The sequence below is a fragment of the Oratosquilla oratoria genome, chromosome 23 (assembly GCF_046742065.1).
Source record: "Oratosquilla oratoria isolate Oo_2021 chromosome 23, ASM4674206v1, whole genome shotgun sequence".
NCBI classification, from domain to species: Eukaryota; Metazoa; Arthropoda; class Malacostraca; order Stomatopoda; family Squillidae; genus Oratosquilla; species Oratosquilla oratoria.
In genome coordinates this window covers 48,282,797-48,295,802 of record NC_134799.1, presented here as the reverse complement: position 1 = coordinate 48,295,802, position 13,006 = coordinate 48,282,797, and the positions used below count along the sequence as shown (strand labels likewise).

General features: G+C 43.1%; 1 protein-coding gene across 4 annotated transcripts in view; it reads left to right on the top strand.

Moving 5' to 3' along the window:
* The window catches only part of Nf-YC (nuclear factor Y-box C), a 77,735-nt gene that overhangs the window by 22,119 nt on the left and 42,610 nt on the right, over positions 1-13,006 (top strand). For all 4 annotated transcript variants that reach the window (XM_076207105.1, XM_076207103.1, XM_076207102.1 and 1 more), the window contains one exon: positions 9,836-9,967. In XM_076207105.1, coding sequence (XP_076063220.1) covers positions 9,836-9,967 — 132 coding nt within the window. The remainder of the gene's footprint in view (positions 1-9,835; positions 9,968-13,006) is intronic.

The window sequence follows — 13,006 nt, the reverse complement described above, 5'->3', positions numbered from 1 at the left end:
GACATTCCTCTCTTTCGTAATGCCCCTTTTACCCCGTCCATCCATCTCATCATAGGACGCCCCCACATATTCACTCCTTCCACCTCTGCCTTCCACACCTCTTTTACTAATCTTTCTTCACTCATTTTTTCCATCTGTCCAATCCAAGAGATCTGAAAAAAAAATAGCTTCCCACTCAGAGTGCTGAATATCTGGAATAATCTAGATAAACAATGTGTGCAAACACTATTTAAGATTTTAAGAAAAAACTTGATGCTGAAAGATACAAAAATGGGTCACCACGAGTATAGCTCCTTTCCTGTATGATATAACTTGATAAATACCAAAAGCTTTTCTCCCCTTACAAGGGAGGTAGTAAAAAAAAAAAAAAAAGGCATTAAAACCACTCCCACCCATTCCATCCCCACATCTCCACTCCCATCCACCCCCACTCCCTCCCTCTTATCTTGGCTCTTTCGGGATGACTGGTCATCCCTGCATTTCACCCACTGCCCTGGGTCAGAAGCAGTGTCACAAGACAGCACATCCACAGCAAGGCTGCGTCATTAAATCAGCAACCCCCCCTCTCTGTCCCTTTATGCAGAAATGGAGAAGACCGGAGAGAAATCCCTTCAGGCTGTGTAAGTTTATTTTCCACACACACTCCCTCACCCCCCATCTCCCACCCACTCGCCCTCATGCATCACAGCATCATCCATACACAACCACTCTCCATTCACCCATATTTTCTGTCTTCTTACATCCTCCCTCAACAGACATTCCCCTCTTTCCCAATGCCCCTTTTACCCCATCCATCCATCTCTTCCTAGGTCACACCACACCCTCATGTTCACTCCTTCCACTTCTGCCTTCCACACCTCTTTTACTAATCTTTCTTCACTCATTCTTTCCATGTGTCCAAACCATCCCAATGCTCTTTCATCAACCCTATCTCCCAACTCCCTTTCCACCTCTGTTCTCCTCCTCACCTTGTTTCTCACTCTGTCCAGCCAAGTAACCCCTAACGTAATTCTCAGGCACCTCATCTCAAACACATTCAAACTCCTCTTTTCCTTTCTTATGTTCCATGTTTCTGCCCCATACAGTGCTGTTGCCATAATCACTCCTTCATACAATCTCCTCTTAGCACCCATTCTCAAATATCTATTTCTCATTGCACTTTTTAATACCCCAAGGCATTTACTTGCTTCTCCCTACATTCTATCTCCAACTCCTCGCCTCCATTCCTGCTGTATTCATACATACATACATATACCAAGGCTTTTTCCCCCTTCCAAGGGAGGTAGTCACAAAAGGAAAGGCATAAAAACACTCCCACCCATTTCATCCCTAAATACACTCCACACCCCTCCCACCCTTCCTCTCATCTGAGCACCTCCTGGATGACGGGTCATCCCTGAACCCTGCCCACCGCCCTGGGTCAGAAGCAGTGTCGCAAGACACAGTACATCCACAGCAAGGCCGCTTCATTTAATCGGCGACCCCCCCTCTCCGTCCCCCTTTGCATATAAGGAGAGGACGGGGAGAAATCCCTTCGGGCTGCGTCAAAATTTACTCACACATACTACCCCACCCCCCACCCCCCACCTATTCCTCCTCATGTCGTCACAACATCATCCATATACAACCATTCTCCACTCACCTCTGTCTTCCGTCCTCTCCCTTCCTTCCTCAACAGACATTCCCCTCTTCCCCAAAGCCCCCTTCACCCCATCCATCCACCTCATCCTAGGACGTCCCCTCATGTTCACTCCCTCCACATCTGCCTTCCATACCTCTTTTACTAGTCTTTCGTCACTCATTCTTTCCATGTGTCCAAACCATCCTAATATTCTTTCATCAACCCTCTCTCCCAAATCCTTTTTCACCCCTGTTCTCCTCCTCACCTCCTCATTTCTCACTCTATCTAGCCTAGTAACCCCCACCATACTTCTCAGACACCTCATCTCAAACACATTCAAACTCCTTCTCTCTTCTTCTCTTATGTTCCACGTTTCTGCCCCATACAGTGCTGTTGGCACAATCACTCCTTCATACAGTCTCCTCTTCGCATCCATTCCCAAATGTCTGTTTCTCATTACACTCTTTAAACCACCAAGGCATTTACTCGCTTCTCTCAATCTACATTCTACCTCCACCTTCACTCCACCTTTTCCTGCTACACTTGCACCCAAGTATCTAAAACTATCCACTTCCTCCAGTCGCTCTCCCTTAATGTTCACTTCCAGTCTACTGCCACTTTCACCCCTTGTACATCTCATCACCTTACTTTTACCCACATTTATCTTTAGCTTTCTTCTATCACATACTCTCCCAAACTCTGCCACCAGCTTCCTCAATCCCTCCTCTGACCCTGCCACAAGCGCAGTGTCGTCAGCAAACAACAGCTGGCTCACCTCCCACTTTTCTCCATTTTCTTTAACCATCTCCAATCCCTGACTCACTACCCTAGCATTTACCTCTCGCACCACCCCATCCATGTATAAGTTGAACAGCCAGGGCGACATAACGCATCCTTGACGAAGTCCCACTTTTACTTCAAACCACTCACTCTCTCCATTTCCAATCCTAACACATGCTCTACTACTCACATAAAAACTCTTGACAGCTCCCAAAAGCTTTCCTCCTATCCCATAAATCTGCATAACCTCCCACAGTGCCTTTCTGTCTACCCTATCATAGGCCTTTTCCAGATCCATAAAAGCCCAAAAGACATCCTTCCCCTTTCCTATAGCTTTCTCACATATCTGTCTTACCACAAAGATCTGATCTACACAACCTCTACCCGTCCTAAATCCACACTGTTCCTCACCAATTACTCCTTCTGTTCCTCTCCTAATCCTCTCAATTAAGATTCTCCCATAAGCCTTCCCTACTACACTCAACAGGCTAATCCCTCTGAAATTACTACATTCACACTTGTCCCCTTTTCCCTTGTAAAGAGGAACTATACAGGCACTACTCCAGTCCTCCGGTACTTTACCCTCTCTCCAGCAAACATTAAATAATCTCACCAACCAGTCCACCATCACTGAACCTCCCTTTTTCAGACATTCTGCATGACATCCATCCAGACCAGGTGCCTTACCTGCTTTCATCATCTTTACAACTGCCTTCACCTCATCCTTCCTTATTTCTCCTCCGTTCTCCTCACTCATCACTCTCATTTTCTTCGTATTTCCCACTGCAGCTATCTTTCCTTCCCTATCCTCCTTCACATTTAGCAACTCCCTAAAATATTCTGCCCATCTTCCCCTCACTGCCATCTCTTCCATTATCAACTCTCCATCTGTACCTTTTACCTTTTCTTCCCTACTTGATTCGCCTCCTCTTCCTCTCTTAATTTCTTTCCAAAACATCTTTTTATTACTTTCAAAATTTTCTGTCATACTCCTACCCCATTTCACATCTGCTCTCCTCTTTGCCTCCTTTACCTTTTGCTTTACTTCTCTTTTCTTTTCTTTGTACGTCTCATATGACTCCCCTGTCCTCTTTTGTAACCAATCTGTGAATGCTCGCTTCTTCTCTTCTACAACCTTCTTTGTTTCCTCATCCCACCATTCACTACCCTTTCTTCTATTTCCCCCTGTCCTTCTTGTTCCACACACCATCCTTGCACACTTTAAGACTCCCTCCTTGAACCATCCCCATTCCTCCTCCACACCCATCTCTTCCTCCAGTCACTCTCCCTTAATACTCACTTCCAGCCTGCTGCCACTTCCTCCCCTTGTGCATCTCAGTACTTTATTTTTACCCACAATTATCTTCAACTTCCTCCTTTCGCACACTCTCCCAAACTTCATCAATCCCTCCACTGATCTTGTTACGAGTGCAGTGTGATCAGCAAGTAACAACTGGCTTATCTCCCACTTTTCTCCATTTTCTTTAATCATCTCCAATCCCTTACTGACTACCCTTGCATTTACCTCTCGCACCATCCCATCCATGTATAAATTGAACAGCCGAGATGACATAACACATCCCTGATGAAGTCCCACCTTCTCCTCAAACCACTCACTCTCTCCATCTCTAATCCTAACACAAGCTCTACTTCTCATAAAAACTCTTGACTGCTCATAACAACTTTCCTCCTATCCCATATATCTGCAATACCTCCCATAGTGCCTTCCTGTCCACCCTATCATAAGCCTTTTCCAAATCCATAAAAGCCCCCCAAAAAAAACATCCTTACCTTTTCCTAAAGCTTTCTCACATATCTGTCTTACCACAAAAATCTGATCCATGCAACCTCTACCTGTCCTAAACCCACACTGTTCCTCACCAATTACTCCCTCTGTTCCTCTCCTAATCCTCTCAATCAAGACTCTTCCATAAGCCTGCTACACTTAACAAATTGATCCCTCTGAAACTACTACACTCACACTTGTACCCTTTTCTCTTGTAAAGTGGTACTATACAGGCACTCCTCCAGTCCTCCTGCACTCTGTCCTTTCATAAACAAATATTAGATAACCTCACCAGCCAGTTCACCATCACTGTACCTCCTTTTTTTAGATATTCTGCATGACACCCATCCAACCCAGGTGCCTTACATGCTCTCATCATCTTAACAACTGCCCTCACCTCATCTTTCCCCATTTCTCCACTTTCCTCACTCATCACTGTCATTTTATTAGCACTTCCCACTGCAACTAGCTTTCCTTCCTTATCCTCCTTCACATTAGCAACTCCCTAAGATACTCTGCCCATCTTCCTCTTACTGCCCTCTCTTCCATTATCATCTCCATCTGCATGTTTTACCTTTTCTTCTCTACTTGATTCACCTCTTCTCTTAATTTCTTTCCAAAACATCAATTTTCTGCCACGCTCTTACCCCATTTCACATCTGCTCTCCTTTTTGCCTCCTTTATCTTATGCTTTACTCTTTTCTTTGTAGCTTTCATATGATTCTCTTGCCCTATTTTGTAACCAATCTGTGGAAGCTCACTTCCTCTCTTCTAGAGCCTTCTTTGCTTCCTCATCCCACCACTCACTACCCTTCCTTCTATTTTTTCCTGTCCTCCTTGTTCCACAAACCATCCTTGCACATCTTGTGACTCCCTCCTTGAACTATCCCCATTCCTCCTCCACTTCTAGTTCTACTCTATCCCTCACTCCTTCCCACTCCCCTCTCAGCTGCTTCTAAGCACCTCCCTACCTTTTGTCCTTTTCCTCTTTCTCCATCAAATCTCCACTCTCAACTTACCTTCCAAAAAAATTATCTAATATCCCCCCACTCTCTCCCTCTTAGAACATGTACAGTACATCCTTAACTCTTCCTACTTTACTCCTGGTTACCACTATATAGTCCATGAATGATCTATCTACCACCCTTCCATCCACCACCCTCTCCCATGTGTACTTATTCTTGAATTTCTTCCTAAACACTGTATTTGCTATGATCAACTCTATTTATCTCCACCATCATTTCTCCACTACGATTTTTCCTGGAACTCCACACTTCCTAACCACTCTGTCTCTTGGTTCATTTCCTACCCTAGCATTAAGGTCTCCCAATACCATTACATTGACATTTCTCCTTATTCCGTCAATTCACTCGTTTAAATATGTCCAGAAAGCCTCCCTTTCCTCTACATTCTTCTCACTACCAGGCCCATATGCACTAACAAAAACCCACATTCCCCTTCCCAGTTTCACCTTCATCCACATTAACCTTGAAGAAACCTACTTCCACTCTACCACATGCTTACCTATCTCTTCACTTACTAATATAGCCACTCCTTAAATCCTCCCAACTACACTGCCAAACTCAAACTCACCCCTCCCTCTCAACTTAGTTTCACTCATTGCCAACACACCCATTTTTCTTTTCACAAGCATACTGCCTATCTCTTCCCATTTACTCGCATCTGTACCACATCCACGTACAATAAAAGACCCAAACCATAGGGTACTGATTGGATACAGGGAGAAGGATGCCTAGTCCATACAACTTGAGTAGAGAGACTTGGTGGCAGTATTTTTTTCCCCCACCACAGGGTTTGGGGAAATGAGAAAAGGAATATTCAGAGAAATGTTACAGAACAGTAACAGTAACAGCATAATGGAGGAACAGTTGTAGTATAATAAAGCATCATCATTTCTTTATAGAGACAAAATGATGTGTGGCTCTGGTCCATAGGGGCACTCCATATAGACCCTAAAGTATCAGCTGCATGCTACTTGGCATAATACCATGCATCCAATACCCCAGACAGGGTGTGTGTGTGTGTATATATATATATGTACACATATATATATATATATACACATGTGTATATATATATATATATATATATATATATACATACAAAAGTATTATGCATGTGACAGATGGAAGGGAGTGGGTTGTAGAGAGTTGCATGAGGGGACAGAGATGATAGGGGGTCGCTTTATGGATCTGGAAAAGCTTTATGACAGGGTAGACAGAAAGGCACTGTGGGAGGTATTGCAAATATAGGATAGGAGTAAAGCTGATAGAGCAGTCAAGAGTTTTTATGAGAGTGGTAGAGCCTGTGTTAGAATTGGAAATGGAGAGAATGAGTGGTTTGGGGTAAAGGTGGGATGTATTATATTGCCTTGGCTGCTTAATTTATACATGGATGGGGTGGTGTGAAAGGTAAACAAGGGTAATGGGCTGGGGATTGGAGATGATTATAGAAAATGGAGAAAAGTGGGAGATAAGCCAGTTGTTGTTTGCTGACGACTCTACGCTTGTAGCAGGATCAGAGGAGGGATTGAGGAAGTCAGTGACAGTTGGGGAAGGTGTGCAAAGGAAGTTAAAGATAAATGTGGATGAAAATAAGGTGATGAGATGTACAAGGAGAGAGTATGGCAGGAATTTGGTAGTGAGTATTAAGGGAGAGAGACTGGAGGAAGTGGATAGTTTTGGATACTTGGGTGCGAATATAATAGGAAAGGGAGGAATGGAGGTGGAGTAGACTGTAGATTGAAAGAAGCAAGTAAACTCATTGGGGGACTAAAAAGTGTAATGAGAAATAGACATTTGGTAATGGATGTTAAGAGAAAGTTGTATGAAGGAGTGATTGTGCTGGCAGTACTGTATGGGGCAGAAACAGGAAACATAAGAGAAGAAGAGAGAAAAAGTTAAAATGTGTTTGAGATGAAATGCCTGAGATGTATAGAAGGGGTTACTAGGCTGGATAGAGTGAGAAAGGATGTGAGGAGAGTTGGGGGTGGAAAGGGAATTGTTAAGTAGGGTTGATGAAAGAATATTGGGATGGTTTGGACACATGGAAAGAATGAATGAAGAAAGATTAGTAAAAGAGGTGTGGAAGGAGTGACCAAGGATGAGATGGGTGGATGAGGTAAAGGGGGCATTGGGAAAGAGAGGAATGGAGAAGATAGGGGTGAATGGAGAATGGTTGTGTATGGATGATGCTGTGATGCATGGAAGGGAGTGGGTGGGAGATGAGGGGGTGAGGGAGTATGTGTGAATATTTTTACGTAGCCTGAAGGGATTTCTCTCAGTCTTTATTTTTTCTGCATGAGGTAACAGAGAGGGGGTGGGTTGCCAGTTAAGTGAAGCAACTTTGCTCTGAGTGTGATGTGTCTTGCTACATTGCTTCTGACCCAGGGCAGTGGGCAAGATGCAGGGAAGACACATCATCCAGGAGGAGCCAAGAAAAGAGGAAGGGAGGAGGGTGAATGGGAGTGGAGTCTGTGGGGATGGAATGGGTGGGAGTGGATTTTATGCCTCCCCTCCTTTTTTTTTTTTTTTTTTTTTTTTCTTTTTTCTTTTCTCATTTTTAAAGAGGAAAAAACATTGGTATATATATATATATATATATATATATATATATATTCTGGTTGAAATCAACTGCACTAGTTGCTTTAACAATCTTCAAGACTGTATTCTTTAATCTGGAGAATACTTTCTTATTAGCAACTGAGAGGGACTGGAAGTAGTCATTCATGACTCTCAAAAGAATATACGCAGTGTATGCCAACTGGTATATTTTTGCATAGTAATAGTATTGAACAACTATTGACTCCACCGAAACTATAGATTTTCGCCTCGTCGTGAGGCGTCTTCAGGGTGAGGACTGCTTTGTAGGATGCTCTGCTAAATTGAAGGTCTTCCAACGAATAATGACCGCTGGTTGGATGGGCTGGCTTATAAGGCTCAGCCTGCCTAGCTCAGATGGAATACTGGCCTCTCATTGGCTGAGAGGGGCAGTATGAGATTTTGTCCCGGAGCCAAGGGGGTGGGATTTTGTCCCGGAGCCAAGGGGGTGGGATTTTGTCTGGGAGCCAAGAGGATGGGATTTTGTCTGGGAGTCAAGAGGGTGGGAGTTTGTCTGGGAGTCAAGAGGGTGGGATTTTGTCCAGGAGTCAAGGGGGTGGGATTTTGTCTAGAAGCTCTGGCCTGAGTTGCTGCTGCTCTGGTTACCGGTCCTAGGCGCTGATTAACTAGCTGGACATGTTTCATTTGTTCGCGGGGCTGCTGCTGTCTAAGGGCTTGTTGTTCCTGGAGGAGGTTATTCTTTACAGGGCGCGCGGAAGGGGGAATAAAATCGGCAGCTTGCTGTATGTTGATGGTAGGGCGCTGGCAAGTAATAGATACTGCTTCTGCAATCTGCAGCTTCCTGAAGGCAGACTCCTTGTGAAGAATTTCCGTTTGGTCTAGCAGTTTCTGTAGAGGAGGCTTCATGTTGTGGCTCCGGGGCAAAATCTCATACTGCCCCTCTCAGCCAATGAGAGGCCAGTATTCCATCTGAGCTAGGCAGGCTGAGCCTTATAAGCCAGCCCATCCAACCAGTGGTCATTATTCGTTAGAAGACCTTCAATATAGCAGAGCAGCCTACAAAGCAGTCCTCACCCTGAAGACGCCTCACGACGAGGCGAAAAACTATAGTTTCGGTGGAGTCAATAGTTGTTTAATACTATTACTATGAAAAAATATACCAGTTGGCATACACTGCATATATTCTTTTGAGAGTCATGAATGACTACTTCCAGTCCCTCTCAGTTGCTAATAAGAAAGTATTCTCCAGATTAAAGAATACAGTCTTGAAGATTGTTAAAGCAACTAGTGCAGTTGATTTCAACCAGAATTGCCTTAGAGAAAACCTGTGCCCCAGAAATATATATATATATATATATACTGTATATACATATATATATATATATATATATGTATATATATATATATATGTATATATATATATATAAATATATATATATATAAATATATATATATATAAATATATATATATAAATATATACATATATATATATATTTATATATATATTTATATATATATGCATTTCTCTGTGGAAATGTCATAACATAATTTGACTTGCCACCCCCAATATGAAGGGAAAAATGCCATTGATATAGATACACGCTTATACTTATTTTTCAAAAAAATGTTTTAGTACTGTATTCTTTAACCCCTTCCATACGGTGCCGCACACGTAGGCGTCATGGGGAGCGAGTGTATTCGCGAGGCTGCCATATCGGCGTCTTGATTATATTTATTGTAGTCGCCCCTCCATAATGACATTCTTTCTAATTCTTTTGTAATCGCATTTTCTATGGTTATCAAAATTCACGGGTGAAGAGAGAACGATCGATATAAGCGGTGACTATATTTTATGATGAGAGTATTATTACGACACGTCGTACGGCTGGCATTGGCTGCTGCCACCGAGATCTAAGTCCATGACGCCTACGTGTGCGGCACCGTATGGAAGGGGTTAATGTCTGTTGAAATCTTCCCAGTGTCTACTAGTACTTAGTGCGTTAGTTTGGAATCCTTTTAATAATAATCATAACTATTTTTCCTCATCAACGCTTATCTTATTTCAGAGAAATGATATAGCAATGGCCATTACTAAATACGACCAATTTGATTTTTTGATTGACATTGTACCAAGAGATGAGTTGAAACCAAGCAAGAGCAGTAATGAAGCAAATCGGTCTGGGGTTCTCACTGACCAGGTACGTGAGTTATTGATATCTAATATTCTTAGTCATGAGTTGTATGAGTTGTGCAATCTGTAGGTCACATAACTTATTGTTTTAGATTAGAAATATTTTTTAGTTGGTTGGTATGTGGATAAGAAAATGTCCTCCATTTTAAATTCAACTGGTAATGTGATTTCCATCCAAAAGTCATAGTGTACAATGCCATTATTATTTGGAATGAGAGTAAACACAGTTCTGATAGTGAGAAGAGGAGAGGGAAGACTTTGGGATTCATATAAGTGAGTTGTAGAGGGTTTTGGGAGGAATGTAACTGTAGCAGTGTTGAGATCTCGGTGCTAGAGTAGATTAGCCAGTAGATGGAGTAGTTGGGGAGTTCAGGATGTCAGGGAAAAACTATAATGGAGGTGATGTTAGAGATGCCTAAAAAGGGAGTTGATAATGCTTAACAGTGTTTAAGAAGAGGGACAAGCATAATTATACATGGGATAAGGTGCTGAGCAGAGGATGGTTGAAAAGGAATTAATGGACCATGTGGTACCCAGAGGGAGGATTTGAATAGTTCTGGATGTAAATGTTTTCAGGGGAGGGAATAGGGGTTTGTTACATCATTATTTGGTAAAAGGGAAATTAAGAGCAAAAGGGAGGGAGGTATAGAAATACTGGGGGTAAACAAATTAAATTAGAAGGGTAATGAGAAATAATATCAGAAGAAACTAAGGGAAATTCGGGGGGAGGTGAGAGAGGTAGGGAGTAGAAGTATGGGTATGTTTTAAGGAAGAAGTGTGCAAAGATGGTATGTGAGACAAGAAGGATAGGATAGGACAAATGGGAGGTATGAAGAGGTGAAGACTGGTGGAAGAGAAGAAAAAGCTTATGAGGGTTAGTAGCAAAATAGAACTAGGGAAGCATGTGAGAGGTACAGAAAAAAAAGAGGAAAAGCAAAATGCAAAGAGAGTTGATGTAAAGTTTAGGTAGGAGTTTGATAGAGAATTTTGAAAAAGAATAAAAAGATGTTTTGAAAGTGAATTGAGTGATGGGTGAGTCAGGTATAGAGGGAAAAGGCAAAGGGTGCAGAGAGATGTTACATACATATACCTAGGCTTTTTCCCCCTTACAAGGGAGGTGGCCAAAAAGGAAAAGGCATAAAATCATTTCCACCCATTCCATCCCTAAATACACTCCACACCCCTCCACCCTCCCTCTTATCTTAGCACCTCCTGGATGACGGGTCATCCCTGCACTTTGTTCACTGCCCTGGGTCAGAAGCAGTGTCACAAGACACAGCACATCCACAGCAAGGCCGCTTCATTAAATCGGCGACCCCCCTCTCCGTCCCCCCCATTGCATAAAAGGAGAAGACAGGGAGAAATCCCTTCGGGCTGCATCAAATTTTGCTCACACATACTATCTCACCCCCCATCCCCCCACCCATTCCACCTCATGCACACAACATCATCCATATACAACCATTCTCCATTCACCCCTGTCTTCTGTTCTCTCCCGTCCTTCCTCAACAGACATTCCCCTCTTCCCCAAAGCCCCCTTCACCCCATCCATCTATCTCATCCTAGGACGTCCCCTCATGTTCACTCCCTCCACATGTTAATGGAAATAAAATTATTAAAGGGAAAATAGGTAATGTATTGCAAGGATTTGTTGAACGTGGAAGAGATTAGGTGTTGATTGTTGCAGTGGGAGATGCTAGGAAAATGACTGTGCTGGGAGGAGAAAATGATAGGGCTATAGAGAAAGGTGAGAGATGTTGGTAAATCACCTGAGATAGATGGGTGTTATGCAGTGTCTGACAAAGGAGAAAACAGTTATAGTGGATTGGCAGTTGAAACTGTTTAATCACTTCACTCTGGGCCAAAGTCTTGCGGGCAGCATTAGCTGCCAGACATACGATGTTGCGTCATAATACTCGCATTATAAAAAATATAGTCATGGCTGTATCGATCGTTCTCTCTTTCACCTGTGAATTTTGATAACCATAGAAAATGTGATGAAGCCAGTTTACAGAGTATGGAGGTCACGCAGGTACAACTACAATAAATACAGGTAGTCCTCACTTTACGCGCTAGATGCGTTCCAAAAGGCAGCGCGTAATGTGAATTTCGCGTAATGTGAGGAATTAAACTCACTACTTTGCTGTTACAAGTGTTTCCAATACCATAATCCTTCCTGCAGCTGAGCCACGAGCTAAGCATATAACCTCTGACCTGCCTTGTTGTTGTTGATTTACCACCACATATGGGATCACGGGTTAATTGGCCTTTACGCCTTGATAAGTAGCGTCCCTCTGCTGATCTGCACGCTGTTGTTGTTGTTGTAGCGGCAGCTGATTGCGATTCAAGGATGAATAAATTTCTTTCAAGTTTTTTTCTACATTCATTTTTATTTTACTTTTATGAAAATAAAATTACCCTTGGACAATGAAAAAAATCATGGGTCAGGAAACCATCCCGCAAGCTGAGATGTTGCTCTCACACGTTTCCATACTGACAACAACACAACACTCACCGCTCGCTGTGTACTATTGTAGATTCCTAACTAGGCTTCACCCCCTGACGTGTCACTGCGCGCTATATCGGACTCGGTGTGTGTGTGTGATGTTTGTGGTGAGGCAGGGGCGGCAGGGTCATCAGGAGCGTCCATCTCCGATTCGGTGCCTGTCTCCGATTCGCTGGTTAGCTGACTTGGTGTGCGTTGTCGGAAGAAGTTTGTGATCGGCTGTTGTTTTGTCTTTTGTTGTTTTTCTTTTAACATAGCATTATAGCAAGCCATGTTCTCCATCACACGTCGTATGATGGTGCTGCTCCTCTCGACATTAGGATCATTCTCCTCTATGACCCTCATTGCATGCATCAACGAGTCCATACACTCAGACAAGTTGGCAGCTGTGAGGGCTCGCTGTGGTCCTGGTGATGCTGCTGCTGCTTCCTCTTTCTCCTCCATCATTTTCACTCTCTCTTTCTCGATGTCAAACAAATCTTCATTGGAGAGCTCTTGTGTGTGAGACTGAAGCAAGTTGTCGATGTCCTCCTCTTCCAA